Genomic DNA, 15,943 nt, shown 5'->3' with positions numbered 1-15,943 from the left:
TCTTGTTGGGGTGTTTTGTCTAAGATTTCCATGAGTTTGGCAATTTTATTTTTAAAAAATGTAGCCAGGTCTTGACTAAAGTTTTTATTAGTTATCGGTGTGTGTTGGGTTGTTCTCACAGGTCAAATTTTTTACTATATTAAATAGGGTTTTTGGGATATGTGCAAAATTTAGTATTTTTTTGCTGTAACATTCTTTTTTGGTTCTGTTTAGCTGATTTTTATAATATGCAAGATATATACAATTATTTGTTAAGGTTTGGCTAGATTTCCTTTTGCACCAAGCTTTTTCTTTTTTCTTAAGACAAATTTAGAACTTTGAGTTGTGAATTGTACCATGGATTAGATTTTTCTTTGAACTATAAATTCATTTGGTTTTTACTGGATTAATGGTGTTAGCAATCTCTGAGGTAATATGAGACCAGGATTGAAAGGCATTATCTGTGTTCGAAAATGTTATGGAGTCTCAATTTAGTGGACCCTTGGGCTGACCTGCAAGAGACTGGGAAAGGTATTCAATGTCTCTGGTGCACCGCAGGCCAGGAGGCAGATGTTCAGGCAGGACGTAGAGGTGCTCTTCACCCTGGAAGCTGGTGCTCCCCCGGGAGGAGCCCGTAGGAGCCCAGCCGCTGGGACTTAGGAGAGGCTTCACCCTTAGAAGCCGAAGCCCCCCGGGAGGAGCCCGTAGGAGCCCAGCCGCTGGGACTTAGGTGAGTTGATGATCTTGAGATTGGAGCGGGCAGGCTGATGAGCAGGACTGAGAACTGGAACCAGATTAGAACAGTAGACAGGAACTGTAGCAAGACTCGGGTACTGGAACCAGGCAGGAACTGTAGCAAGACTCGGGTACTGGAACCAGGCAAGAACTGTAGCAAGACTCGGGTACTGGAACCAGGCAGGAACCAAGCAGGTACTGTAGCAGGCAAGCAGGAACCAAGCAAGTACTGTAGCGGGCAAGCAGGAACGAAGCGAGTTCCAAAGGCAGCTCACTCCGGGGCACGGAGCAACAGGGAACTGGTTGGTAGCTCGTTGCAAGGCGAAGACTGAGTGTCCGCGGCCGGCTTATCAAGGCCGCGGCGTCTGACGTCAGGAACTGGGCGGAATCACCACTGGCGGGAAACGGCCTAGAAAAGCACCCAAGTGGTGCGCGCGTGCGCCTAGAGGCAGGGCATCCATGGGAGGCTTTCCGGCGGCGCGGCCCTCACGGGGATGCCGCCGAACAGGCCATGAACTAGGCCAACAGAAGCGGGAACAGGTCCAGGAACACAAAGGTGTAAGGGTCTGGTCGCGGCGCTCGCGGCCAGAACCATAACAGAAAAGTCAATATTTTTTAATTGTTTTTTCTAATTCATGTTGAACTAAGTTGATAGGGAAAGGTGGATGATAATTGAAAGTAATGAGATTGGTGCCACTATGACTTTTTTTGCGGTCGAAGGAGGTAGAGCAATGTAATAAATAGTGGTCGGACCAGGGAACAGGAGTGAATTTTACTGATAAATCAGGCATAGGTGTATTATTAATGAAGATTACATCAAGGATGTGTCCCGTTTTATGGGTCATGTTATTAGTTATTAACGTGAAGCCAAGGGCAGCAAGTGCGTCTAAGAGAGTTTGACATGAATGTGATAGGGGTATAACATCAGTATGAAGGTTGAAATCTCCAAGGATGACTGTGGTTTTATTGTGGCTGAAATTTGAGAGAAAAAATTCTATTAGTGGGGAAATATTGTGCTCTAAAAGTCCGGGTAGAAAATATACTAAACAGATTTGTAAATCAATTGAGTCAAGCAATGCTATTTCATATTGATGTGGAAGATTGTGAGGCACCAGCTTCATCATAAATTTTTTCTTAATTATTAGCATTATTCCCCTGCCCCAATGTGTCATTCTTGGTATAGAAAAAAGGTTGTATAAATTATTAGTCATTTGATTTATTATCACGGAGTCAGTCTTTTGTAACCAGGTTTCGGTTAGAGCTATAAAGTCTGACTTTTCATCCTGTAGTAGATCTGAAATAAGCATAAACTTTTTTGTCAAAGATTGTGCATGTATGAGTAAAAAAAGCGAGAAAAAGCATGTTGGTAAAGGTGTCTTTGGTAGGTATATTCACAAGATTCCATTGAATAGGAGGTCTTGATTTGGTGGCTGACGGTGTGGTCTTCATCTTGCTCGAGGAAGCCTTACTGTAAGAGCCTTGATAGATACAAAGTGAAATCGGAGAAAAATTGTTAGTGTTCATAATGGAACAGAACAAAGAGTGATATTATCAAAAGTCTACTGGATGTTAAACGGGTCTGCATGAAGGGGCGGGCCCCTTTGTCGTGCTAGCCCGGCGCATGGCGTTGACAGCCCGATGCTGAGCTTATGATCCCCTCGGCACCCCGGGATGTTGTCATTAGGGCAGGTTCAGCTACCGAGGGGGAAAACAGAGCAGGTGAAGTTGTCCCAGGGCTGGAGAGATGGATGGCACAGGCAAGTAAAATTAAGCCTCAGTTGTGAATAGAGGCAGGCTTGTATCCAGAGCAGTAAGATGTTCAATGGCCTGATGCCACGCTTATGACCCCCTCGGCGTCCTGGGATGACGTCTCTAGGGCGGGTTCAGCTACCGAGGGAGGAACAGCACGGGTGAAGCTGTCCCGGGGCCGGAGAGATGGATGGCACAGGCAAGTAAAATTAAGCCTCAGTTGTGAATAGAGGCAGGCTTATCCGGAGCAGTAAGAAAGTAAGAAAGTTGCAGTTAAAACTCTATTGCACATTGAATAATGTTCTACAAGATGACATTTCCATTGTTCATCCAAAGTCCAAATGGATTGCACCAGGTCCTTAGACCCACACATCACAATGTTTCATGATCTCGTTTTGAAAGATATTGAAGATCTTGAATCATCAATTACCAAAACATATGTTAATTTTTCTTCAGATATGAAGACGGCTTTGCAAACTTTATCTTCTAACACCGCAATTGTTATCAAGCCTGCTGATAATGGCAGGAGTGTTGTCATCCAAGATCAAGAACAGTATGTTCAGGGATTAACGGAGCAAGTTCAAGACACAAAATATTTATCGATTGTTTGAACAAGATCCCACTCCACAATTACAAGCTCAAATAAAAAAATCTGCTTTTGGAAGAAAATACACCTTTTCTTACCAAAAAAGAATGACAATTTTTGCAAGTATTACATTCACGAATTCCCATCCTATATGGAGTCCTGAAAGTTGTTAAATCATTGATTAATCCACCATTGAGACCTATCATCTCCAGTAATGGATCCTTATTGGAAACATTGGCTATTTTTCTTGACAAATTTTTGCAAGATCATGTCAAAACAATGCGTTCATATATGCAAGACACAACACAAGTTCTTAAAAATTACAAGATGTCACTTTATTATCTGATCACATGATTTTGTTATCCATGGATGTGATATCATTGTATACCAATGTATCGCACACAGTAGCTTTGGATACTGTCTTGGAAGTTTTTACTTCTAAACCATATACGCACCATGTGCCTATGACATTTTTGTTATCTTTAGCTCAATTGATATTGCAACATAATTACTTCATGTTTAGTGATCATTTTTATTTGCAAATCCATGGCATCGCTATGGGGTCTTGGGTTGCCCCATCTATTACAAATTTGGTGATGAATAGAATGGAACAACGTCATATTTACAAATCTACATCTTTTCAATCAATTACATTTTGGATCCGATATATAGATCTATTATTTTTTTGGAATTCAAGTGAAAATACTTTGTGTCAATTTTTGGAGTGGTTAAATACTATCAATGTCGATTTGAAATTTTCCTCTGTTTGATTTTCAAAAAATTACTTTTTTGGATATTTTGATCATCAAGGAAGACCTTCATTTAAAAAACCACGCTGTATCGTAAATCAATAGATAGGAACAATCTATTGATGTATCATAGTTTCCATCCTAGGGCGTTTAAAAATGGTCTCCCAGTAAGTCAATTTTTTCGGATACGTCGATTATGTTCATCTGTTGAGGAATTCAAAAGACAATCATATGATTTAGCCACACTTGTTTTGGAATATGGGTATCCATTATTGATAGTACGAACTGCTTACAAAAGGGTGTTATATTCACCTAGATCCTCTTTGTTGGAATATCAGGCTAAAAGTTCCACGTCTTGAAATGTTTGCATATTACAGCATACTGATTAGTCTTCAGCGATTGTACAGAGTATTCATAGTCATTGGCATATTTTACAATTGTATCCAGTTTTTTCTGAGGAGCCATTAATATCTTTTAAAAGAGGACCCAACATTAAAAATCAGATCGTTTGAGCTGCTCTACCCACCGCTATACAGTTAACTAGTGCCCCTGGTCATCAAGCATGTGGGTGTTGTGATATGTGTCCATACACGATACAGGGAGACACCTGGTAACATCCCATTACGGGCAGAAATTATAAGAAGAAATTTCAAACAGATTGTAATTCTTATAATGTGGTGTATGTATTGCAATGTACCTGTCCTCAACTTTATATTGGATGCACATCTAGACCAGTCAAAGTACGGTTGAGAGAACACCGAAGTCGTCTTCACACACAGAATATAGAAGCTCCTATTGTTAAACATTGTTTGTTAAAGAAGCATGATTTTGAACAGCTACGATGGACTATTTTGGATGTTGTTCAAATGCCAAGTAGGGTGGTTGATATACGATCCTTGTTGAATTACAAAGAACAACGTTGGATTTATAATCTATCATCAGAATTTCCATATGGAATGAACGAGAGTGTAGAATGGATGACGCTGATTTAAAGAACCTATTTTGCCATCCTATTGGTTCTGGCAGATTCATCACATTGGTCAGTGATTGGTTGAATGTTTAGCCTTGGGAGGGTTTAAAAACCGAGTTAGGTAAAATGGCGGATCCTTTGGAAATGCTATGGCCACTTTTTGAAATGGGAGTGTGTATATCGGAACTAAGACATGTATGTATGCAGATAGTTTATTTGATTGTTATTTGGGTATATTCAGGTACTATAATTTCATATTGTGTTTTAATTTTCTAGAATAGTGCAAACTATTATTTTTGAGGCCCCTGAAGAAGGTTTATGAAACACGAGCTGTGTCGGGCCGTGTATCATATGCTGGAAGAAATAAGTGTCTTTTGTTCTATTTTTAGAGATAAATAAGTAACATTATTAAACTGGGATGTGTGGCATTAAGAAAAGCAAAGTGGAGAGCCTTACGATTATATTTTGAAGCAGATGCGCAGTCACTTTGGTAACATAAGTACATTGTTTTACCATAATAAGTGAATGCTTCAGTTACAAATTTCTTTACAGAAAAGAGTAATACCCTTGGCTCATATATAAGGTTCTCTCCACTTTTGAAATAATTATATGGTTTCCTGAGCGAATGGTTCTTTCCATGCCAGACTCCATCTGATGATGTCACCCATCTGTGAGGACTAACATCCTGCTGTCCTAAGGGAAAACCTGTTACAGGTAAGTAACTGTGCTGTCTGGTTGGTTACTGAATTCTAGGCAGTTTGGATTTATCAGAGAAAGGTCCTGCCAGATAAATCTGATTGATTTTTTTGACAGGGTGAATATAGAATTGGATTGAGAAAAAGTGTTCGATGAGATTTATTTGGATTTCATCAAAGCTTTTGACACAGTCCTGTATAGGAGACTCAAGAATAAAATGAGAAACTTGGAAGTGGGCACTAAGACGGTGGAGTGGATTATGAACTGGTTGACTGACAGGAGAGATTGTGTAATGGTAAATGGAACCTATTCTGAAGAGACAGTGGTGTTAAATGGAGTGCCACAGAAATTGATTTTGGGACCAGTTCTGTTTAATATCTTTGTGTGCGACATTGCAGAAGGAATAGAAGGTAAAATTTGTTTATTTGCGGATGATGCTAAGATCTTCAAAAGAGTGGACATGCCTGAATGAGTAGAGAGCATGAAAAGTGATTTAAGAAAGCTTGAATAGTGGGTGAAGATTTGGCAGCTGAGATTTAGTGCCAAGAAGTGCAGAGTCATGCATCTTGGGTACAGTAATCGAAAAGATCTGTATGAGATGGGGTGTGTGGTGTGTGTGTGTGTGTGTGTGATGGGGGAGGGAGGGTGTATGAGATGGGTGTGTGTGTTAAAGACTAATGTGCATGTGCTGGGAGAGGCACCTTAGAGTAATAGTGTCTGGTGATCTGAAGGTGGCAAAGCAATGCGACAAGGCGATAGCTAATGTCAGAAGAATGATGGACTGCATAGCAAGAGGAATAACCAGCAGGAAAAAGGAGGTGGTAATGCTCTTGTACAGGTCCTTGGTGAGGCCTTTCCTGGATACTGTGTTCTAGAATGCATATCTAAAAAAGGATAAGGACAGGATGGAGGCAGTCCACAGAAGGGTGACCAAAATAGTGTGGGGTCTATATTGGAGTACTTTCGAGGAGAGGGCTGAAGGATCTGAATATATATACCCTGGAAGAGAGGAGGTGTGGAGGAAATATAATACAGACCTTCAAATACCTGAAAGGTCTTAATGATGCATGAACATCAAATTTTTTCCATTGGAAAGGAAACTGTAGAACTAGGCCATGATATGAAACTCCAGGGGGACAACTTAAAACCAACATCAGGAAATATTTCTTCACGGAAAGGGGGGGTGGATGCCTGGAATGCCTTTCCAGAAGGTATTGTGAGGATGAAAACAGTAAACAAGTCCAAAAGGACATGGGGCAAACACTGTTGGATCCCTAAAGACTAAAGGTTGGAAATGAAGAAAAGGGTGCAAGGGGGTAACCTGTACAGAGTGACAGTTACTACTCTTAACAGAAGACATGGGAATTCCTACCCTTAACCAGTCAGCCTTGATTCTTGTGACACAACTGTAACATCGCTCTCTGCTTTGACGGTGTGGGAAAAAGGGGAATTGGAATCGGAAGACAACCAACCCTGAGCTCTGACTTTTACAGTCCAGGGTACCGATATGCAGACATTAGGGATAAAGCACGGGACGTTTTCTATAGCCAAGTCAAAAGCAAAGCATGTTCAAGTAGCATTGTTTGAATTATCAAGGCTGCTCACCCTGTAAAAATGTTGCTAGCCATAATGTTGTTATGGATTTGACAGTTGCTTGGTTTTGATTGTAAATATTGCTACCCTTAACATAAGCCTTGAGGGTCACACGGAGCCGCAGTTACAACTCTTAACAGAAATATGGAGGTAACCTGCACGGACTGGAAGTTACTACCATAAGAAACTTGCTGGACAGACTGGAAGGACCATTTCGTCTTTTTTGCCGTCAATACTGTGTTTTATAATCATGGGTCTTAAATATGGTATTTCTTTTCCTTTTCAAAAGACTATATAAAGTGTCCACAGTGCAGTAAAAGGATAATATTCATCAACAAATTTTAAAGATCTGTACATGTAGATCACTTATCTTGTTTATTCTAAACCTATGTCCACAAAGGCCCCACACCGGCTGTGTTTCGAGCGATTAACTTCTGCTTCAGGGGAAATCCTTTTCTGCATCAATTCTGTATCGCCACATCTCTGAATCTCAGTATTTGTGAATTTGTAATAAGGTGTCTTGTATTGTCTTCAGGTGTGAGGTCTGTGATTATGTATTAAGAAAAATTTTGAAGTCTTGGTTGGATTGATTCAAGATTGTTGTGCTTTTGGTTGTCTCTCCATATTTTTGGACTTTGTTTTTTGTTCTAAAATATGCCCAGGTTAACGGCACATAAAAGTAGTCACATAATGCGGTTTTGCGTGTACTTTTACATGCCCTGAAGAGAGGAGTTCGGTGGGGGCGGAGTCAGTATTTGCATGCATACTTTTTGGCTTTAAAAACATTGTGTATACCTGTAAGATATGCCCTCCCAAGAGGTGTAATTTTGCATGAATGAACATGTGAATGTACTCTGTTAATTTATCTGACTGTCTTCAGTGTGAACTTAGATGCATCAGTTCAATTTGAAAATACTTAGTAAAGTCTGCATGACCAATGTACGAGCACGCTTTATCATAATGTGGGCTATTTGATAATTACTCTCGTGTTTTGTCCCTCCTGTCCTGATGATAATTTCATCAATTGAGCATTTTGTTCTTGGATGATTTCAGGAAACCTCAAATCTACACAAAACTTAAATTTTCCCTCTATTTCTTGAATCTCTGATACATAATTTTCTATAATATTTAGTAAATTCTTTACTAATCTGCTAAACATCTGAACTGACATGTCTATCATTTTTCCTAAAATCAGGAATTATTTTTCCTTTTTCTTGCTTTTTGCTCGTGCACTAACATTTTCCTGATTTTATTCACACATGTATAAAATTTATATTTTGTCCTGTGTATTGTATATGCTGTTTTTTGTGCAAAGACCTTTTTCTAACTCTTGTTTACTTTGTACTAATTACAATTCTCTTGGGATGAAAACCTTTGATATATGTGCTGCCCTCTTAATTTCCACTGTTAGATTCAAAACTTTCTCCTTGTCTTTCTGCTTCATAGCCAAGATCTGTGAGATTAGTGATGTCTTAAGAACTGCTTTACCTGCTTCCCATATCATTTGTAATTTACAGCCTCCTGTATTATTTTAAACAAAATAATAATTAGGTATTTTGCCTTTTCTTGCACCAATTGAATTTTTAATGAACTTATATTTAATCGCCATCTGCTGGTGATTGGGTGTTAATGATTAGGACCCCATTGCGACCTACCCAGTTCCCAGTCGCTTTAATTTTAGCTTCCACCAATAAAGTATCTGAAATGAATAACAAATCTATCCAGAGAAAAATGTATATTCTGTATGACTAGGGTTATGCAAACTCTCGATGTCACTTAAAGCTAAGGATACTTCTGGCAAGTTGTCTAGGTCCATAATGTTTAACGCATTTCCTAATTTATCAATATAAGGATCCATTACCACATTTAAATCCCCCCACACTATAATAATCTTACAGTTCACATGTTTTAGTCATATTAAACATGTTTCTTGGAGGAGTTACATTCAGCGAATGATATGAAACATAAAGATAAGTATCTCCTAACAAATGTCTAAGCACCACCACCCATCTAAGTCTGGGTAAATTTGCTTTGGTTGAAAAACTACTGCTTTCTGCATCAGCAAAGTTATACTTCTCTATTTTCCTGAGAAAGAGCTACTATATTCTGTGCATCTTGATTCATTTTTAAGGTTGATATGTGTTGAGAAGTACTTTTGTGTATTGCTGTTTTGTTTTTTTTTTTGTATTTTAAATAGAACAAGGCAATACAATTTTTATTGCACAGAAAAAGTGAAAAGAAATCAGAAAAAAACAGAACAAGAAAACCTTATCACAATGTAAATCTAAATTACATTGAATCCTCTATCACATGTGGATATCAAACTACAATGTTATAAAAAAACTATAACAAGACATTAAGGCCCAGCAGCACATAACTAATCTAAAAGAGAACGTCTTCAAAGTGACATTGCAGGAATAGAAAACAGGGGCTCAACCTGACCTTGTACAAATTTATAACTCAAAATATTAATTGGGACAGATAAAAAAAAAAAATATATATATATATATAGGAGATATCGTTATACCTAATATTACATATACAAGGAAATATAAAAAAATAACTGACCTCTCAGTTGTAAAACTCTAGCTCTCATTAGCAAAAATTGGCTACATCTTTTTGTGTCATTTTAGATACATCAAGAAAAACTCTGATTTTATACTAAAGAGAGGTTTCATCACACTGTCTAAAGAAAAGCTTTAATATCTAATTGTGGTCTGGCTGTAAAGCAAAGGAGACCATGAGGGTTGAAAATTTCACAAGCACACTATCAGAAACCTCTGTTGTTAGATCCAAACTATATTAAGGTCACAGCATTCCTCTGAGGCTCAGAATCCATCCTCTTGAATGGGAGAAGATAAAAACCCTCAAAACTGGTGAAACATATTATAATGGGACTTTAAGGACCTCCACAGCATATCTTTTAAACATCTCTTTAGCTGATACCATGGGCAGTCTAGGAAAGTTTATAAAACGCAAATTAATAAGCTTTACAGAGTTCTCGATATTATCCATATTGCTAATAAATGAGCATTGTCTTTAGTAATAGACTGCTGTACTGCTATTTGCTTCAATTTACTTGTAAGGCTTGACAAACACCCTTCTGTTGCTTCTTTAAAACATGCCATAACTGGCAGCCTATTTTTAAAGGCTTGAGTTTTTCTTCAAAGGTATTTAAGATGTAACAGCTTTTTTCCAAGTCTTCGATAGCTTCCCAAATTGCTTCCATTGTAAAGATGGAAGGTTTCTTCAACTGCACTCACCTCAAGGATCTATCCTCAAAGTTGTCATAGGTATCTCGTCTTTAGTTAACTGACCTCCTCCTACGCTCCTGGCACTATTCTCCTGTGCATTCATCCCTCCATCAGGCCCTGGCATTCATTGTGCTTGAAGCCGCTGGACTCTACTTCACAGCTGCTTGCCCTGCAACCAGCAACAAACCACCAACGTCATCTGTATGCGACTGACCCTGCGGCGATCTAGTGAGCCAGCCAGCAGTAGGGTCTGAAGGAGGTGTTCTCATAGCAAGGCTCAAGGGCACACTCGAGCCTAAGGGAGTTGGGAGCTCATCTCCCTCCAAGCCCTCCCAATGGCTCTCTTCCTGCCAGTACTGAAGGCATGACAAATGAGTCAATGGGACCCGTCAACACAGGCCAAGATGGGGCCACAGGATAAGCCCATTACTCTTCTCTTTCTCTTCTTCACCATCTCAGTACCAGAAAAAAGGCAAACCCCCCCCCCCCCCCCCCAGCAGATGGAAACAGCAGGGAACAGGTGGCATATCAGCTGTGCCTGCTGATATGCCACCATCTTACTATTTTGTTTATATAGTTTTATATCATTTTTCATTTTATAATGTTTGTCTTGTTTCAAGATTTTAATTTCAACTTCATTTTTAATTAGGAGGGGCCTCACTAGGCTAAAAGTTCTATTCTTTTCGGGAACTAATCTCACTGTTGCAAAATAATACTCCCTAAATCCTAAACAAAGTTGATTTTTTTAAAATCTCTACCAGAAAGAATGTTCATGATTTTGGGCAGCTCTCAGAATCCCTTCACAGCAGTGATACCGAGTGGCCAGAGAATAGTTTAATTACTTATAGATATCTATGTATTGCGGTTCTGGTTTCCAAAGGGTTTTTCACATTCTGTGACTTTTGAAACAAATTTTGAAACTGAGCTGACCAAGTTTCAAAACTAACTTGAATTGAGATGCTCCTGATAAAACTCCATTGTACACAATACCCAGGGCACTATTGGAAAATAAAACAAGCCTCTAAGATGCAAACAAAAGATAACATTGTATGGAGCCTTTAAATGGATGACTTATGATATTTTTGTTCTTGGAGATGGGAAGAGCGCATAGAGTTTGATGGGAGATATCCTCAATAAAAGAACGTGTTAGAGCCTGTCTTTGTTTCACCCAACAAAGTAGTTCAAGTGAACAAACCGGGAGCAGGTCTGATAATACAGTTAGTGCCTCAGTAAGTCATAACAGTATTACTCCATGATAGGATGCAAGTACAGAAGAAAAAAAAAATGTTTTAGTAACCAAACAGCTTTGCCATGACTGGCTTCATCAAAGTAAAAGTCCTCGCCGACATTTTCTTCAGCGGTTAACCCTCATTTTACCACCTTTTTTTTTTTTTTCTACCTAGGGACCGGTTTGGCACATGACTAAATTTCCAGGAACCTGATTCCAGTCAGTGATATCGTGCTGTGCTGAGATGGGCAGCTTATTGCTAATGAACAACAAAAAGCAAAAACCGTTCAGACACTAGGAAATAAATATGTGTAGAACCATTCTTTCTGTCAGGCACCAGCAAAACGTATATTAATTTAAAAATGATTACAAACAAAACCCCCTATATGTTTGAATGGTGGCCCCAGCTGTGTTGCTTTAGGTGGAAGAGATGGAGAGCCAGCTCCTGCCATGTAGCTTTGCTCTCTTTCCCACTTTTCTCCTTTCCTTTTTTTCTTCCTCCTCTCACCCTCCCCCCTGCTTTTCCTTATCACACATATTTACTCCTTTCATAGGCTTCCTGCTCATCCTTATCTCTCTCGCTGTCTCCCCCCTTCTTATATATCCCCAGCTCCATCTCCTCCTTAACAGCTCCACTCACCCTTTCACCGTCTCCTGCCTCCTCCAGCGGTAGTGATGATGGTATGGCAACAGCATGACGACAACACTCACTTTCTTTTCTGATACCCCCCTCCCCCCCAGAGTGATCATAGCTCAAAAAGGAGGAGGAGAGGGCCAATTAGTGCTGTGGCCCCAGAGCTAAAGAAGAGCGGTAGTGGCAGCAGGGAGACAGTGGAAGAATTCCACAGTCTCTTCCCGTTAGCCATCTTTCCTAAACCTGGTCCTAATTCTTTGTGTTTATAGCAGAAGCACACTACGGGCCTTAGAGCAGGAGGGGTATACGCAGGGACAAGGAGCACAGTGCTTTCAGGGTCCCCTGCTGCTTTTCAGAGCGCTGCTGGCTTTGTCCTTCAGTGTTGAGACTGCTGCAGGGCTGGGAAACCAGAAGGCAGGGCTGTCTGCCATTGGCTTCTCTATCTCTCTTCTGCGTCATCAAAGTGAAGTTTGCCGGACAAGAGGCATCACAAAAGACCACTGCATCATTGGCACCGTGGTATGGGAAACACTGGTTTATCCTAAAGACTGCTGCTCTAATTTTGAACTGAGTTTGTGTGCTTTTGGTTTAAATGTTTTGAAGGAAGTTGGGTATGTTTTCAGCAGCTCTAAAAATCACTGTAGTTTACACACAATGAACAAGCACTAATGGAGAAATTTTACTGCACTTACAGTTTCTGTATCTGTAGCTATCACTCTGGTATCTGTTAGTGTTTGAGAATTCAGTCTAAACACTTGCTTTCAGTGTCCTCTGCTGCAGATAGTTGCAGATACTTTGTATTGTAAGTGTATATCCCTCACATTTTTAGAGGTCTTGCATGACAGCACGACTGTATGGCATACAGAAGGTCTATAACATTTCTGCCTGGCCCAATAATAAGACTTACCTGTAAAAATTGTATACTTTGTCCTCTTTCTAGGACAGAATACAAGCAGCATAATTAACCCTGTTCTTACTCATTATTGCTATTATCATTTAGTGGTATCGCTATACCCTAAGGGCCCTTGAGAGTAATTGTAGACTGTATATAAACAGCTGGTTAGACCTGCACAGATGTAAGTGAGCCTTACAAAATGATAGTTTCTTTATAGCCTTCATTCTTTAAACTTCAATGTAGTAGGGTTGTCAATGTTGCGCTAGTGTTTAGTTTATTATGGATTTTAAGAACATAAGAACATGTCATACTGGGTCAGACCCAAGGGTCCATCAAGCCCAGCATCCTGTTTCCAACAGTGGCCAATCCAGGCCATAAGAACCTGGCAAGTACCCAAAAACTAAGTCTATTCCATGGGAATGATTGACATCTTGCAGATAAATTATATAATTATTATATACTTCTTTATTTATATATATATATATATATATATATATATATATTTTTATTTTTTTTTTGTTGTTTTTTTCCAGGTACCAAATTTGGTTCCAGTTTTGATGTTCAAATTAGGACAGCCATTGGAGCCTGTGTTGTACCGTGACATTCTATATACTTTGCCTACTCTGGGAACACACAAGGTCAGTTGGAGCTAAAGTCAGTTAATTGTATGCATGCCAGGACTCCGGAACAGTCTTCGTTTAAATAAAACAAAAAATGTGCCACTCTCATACCTTGTGCCCAGTTAGAGCAAGCAGTTTATAAAGTTATTTATAAGATAATAACAAATGTTGTGTAGGAGTTATGAAAATGTCATGTAGAAGTTGCATATTTTGTTTGGAATCAGCAGCAAAAAAACTAGTAGTGTGTCTCAGGCAGTGAAAGTAGGTTTCCAGGAGCCTGAACATGAACTCATTAACTGCTCTAATAGACTGGTGAACACAAGTGAATCTCTCTTCTGAATCAGCAGATGGATGTAGAAATGGAGTTAACAACTAGAGCAAGAGTGCCTTTATACAAGAGACACCTTAAAAAGCAGGACAAGGTTTTATGGAATAGTGATTTTACTCAGATATTCTTGGCTTCAAATAGGCAAGGGAAGAAATCAAGAGGTGTGGGGATTTTTTTCATAAAGAACTTAACATAATGGATGCTAAAAAAAACAAACAACAAAAAAAAAAAACAACCAAAAAAACCCCCCAACAAAAACCCCCCAAACAAACAGGAAGGTAAATATATCTTTGTTTCAGGTGTTCTTGAGGGGGTTATGGTTATCTTTGCCTCCATTGTATGCAAATCTATCTCTTGCATATTCATTGTGGATATCCTGAAAACCAGGCCTGATTGTGGCACTCGAGGACCGGAGCTCACCATCACTGCCCTAACTGACGTTTTGGTGATCTTTACCAAAGGACCTTTGATATTAGGGGAGATTTTAATTTAACAATAAGTCCAGCTTTATATAATTCCAGGAGAACTAACTTGACTTTCTGAATTCATTGGAAGAAATTCATCAGCATGCTGTTGAGACATTGGGAGTATTGGATGTGTGGAGAACCTAGAATCCTGGTAGTAAGGATTTCACTTTTTACTATATACCACACACTGCCTACTCACAAATAGATATATTTATGGCCTCTTCATTAATGGAGCTGGTGTATTCTGCTCATATTGACAACGGTATGTGGACCTTATGTTGAAAAATCTTAATAAAAAGAAAATTGGGGGGAAAAGAAAGTAGACTTGGACTAAAATGAGAGAGATGGTATCTGTGTTAATTAGACTAAAATAAAAATTTGGAATAAGCCAAAGCAGTTTTTAAAAAGGTAAATGCCAGGATATCTGGCAGGAAAAAGAACACTGGCTCTTCAAAAGCATCTTTCGCCTGGAAATGGTATATCATTGGAATAAAATAAGGAGGTTTATTATCTATTTTTCTCAGAGTATACAAATGTTGAAGTGTCAAAATTGCTTCCATAGGAACTAATGGGAACTGCTTGACTGCAACAGTGCACTATGTCAGCCTTGAGCAGGAATAAATATGTTCATATGTGAGGGCTGCTGGGGTGAATATGAGGCATGTGATTGGGTGCTGGTAGATAGATCTGTGGTAAAATGAGTGTTAATGGAGAGTTTGGTAAGTTCTCCGGTGTACTTTGAATATTTTTTTTGCAGTCTGTGACAAATCTCTCTCTTTTTTTTTTTTAACCTTGATTTGTTGAGCAAATTCGTATTCATCCTCCAGAGACCAAAAAGGTCAGGGATGAATCAAACCATATGTATCTATATGTATATATAGACAAAAAAACACTCCCTGCGGAATGGAATACAAGCACAATTATTATGTTCAAATTTGTTTTTTTATTGAGTTCATAAAAAAATATCAAAAGATAAACAATTCTCTATATATTAGACTTTCATAAAATCTACAATAGACGTTCATGTCTATATCTCACCAAAATACATTATTGGCTTTTATATAGTGCAAAATCAACACTCATTCACACTCAAACATACCCATTCATATTCAAACTCTCTTTTTTACCAATCATAAATAATTATTTGTGCAAAGCAATGCATACACATATTATTAAAAACAATCACAACAGAACATGTTTCAATTGCTTACAGATTTTTACATTGCTGGCTTCAAAACAAACATCACAAACACATATACCAATAGTGTCCAACTGATTATTGCTTTTCCCTAGAACCTATAGTCTAAATGTGTTGACCATCATAATAGGTGTCATCGTATAGCTTGAATAACGCTTTAATACTCCACCTTCTATTTAATCATTGATCACGGTATTTTTCTTTTCTCTTCTTTTCTTTATATGAACATATCACCTCTATTGTGCTTTTTTTTAGCAAATCA

At 38.8% G+C, this 15,943-nt stretch overlaps 1 protein-coding gene across 1 annotated transcript in view; it reads left to right on the top strand.

Annotated features, from left to right (window-relative positions):
- The window catches only part of FOCAD (focadhesin), a 788,759-nt gene that overhangs the window by 293,070 nt on the left and 479,746 nt on the right, over positions 1 to 15,943 (top strand). The window contains exon 12 of the mRNA XM_029606912.1: positions 13,602 to 13,706. Within this exon, the coding sequence (XP_029462772.1) occupies positions 13,602 to 13,706 (105 nt within the window). The remainder of the gene's footprint in view (positions 1 to 13,601; positions 13,707 to 15,943) is intronic.

Source organism: Rhinatrema bivittatum, chromosome 1 (genome assembly GCF_901001135.1).
Source record: "Rhinatrema bivittatum chromosome 1, aRhiBiv1.1, whole genome shotgun sequence".
In the NCBI taxonomy this organism is placed as follows: domain Eukaryota; kingdom Metazoa; phylum Chordata; class Amphibia; order Gymnophiona; family Rhinatrematidae; genus Rhinatrema; species Rhinatrema bivittatum.
The sequence above is the reverse complement of the archived record's forward strand: the minus strand, read 5'-3'. Positions and strand labels throughout refer to the sequence as shown.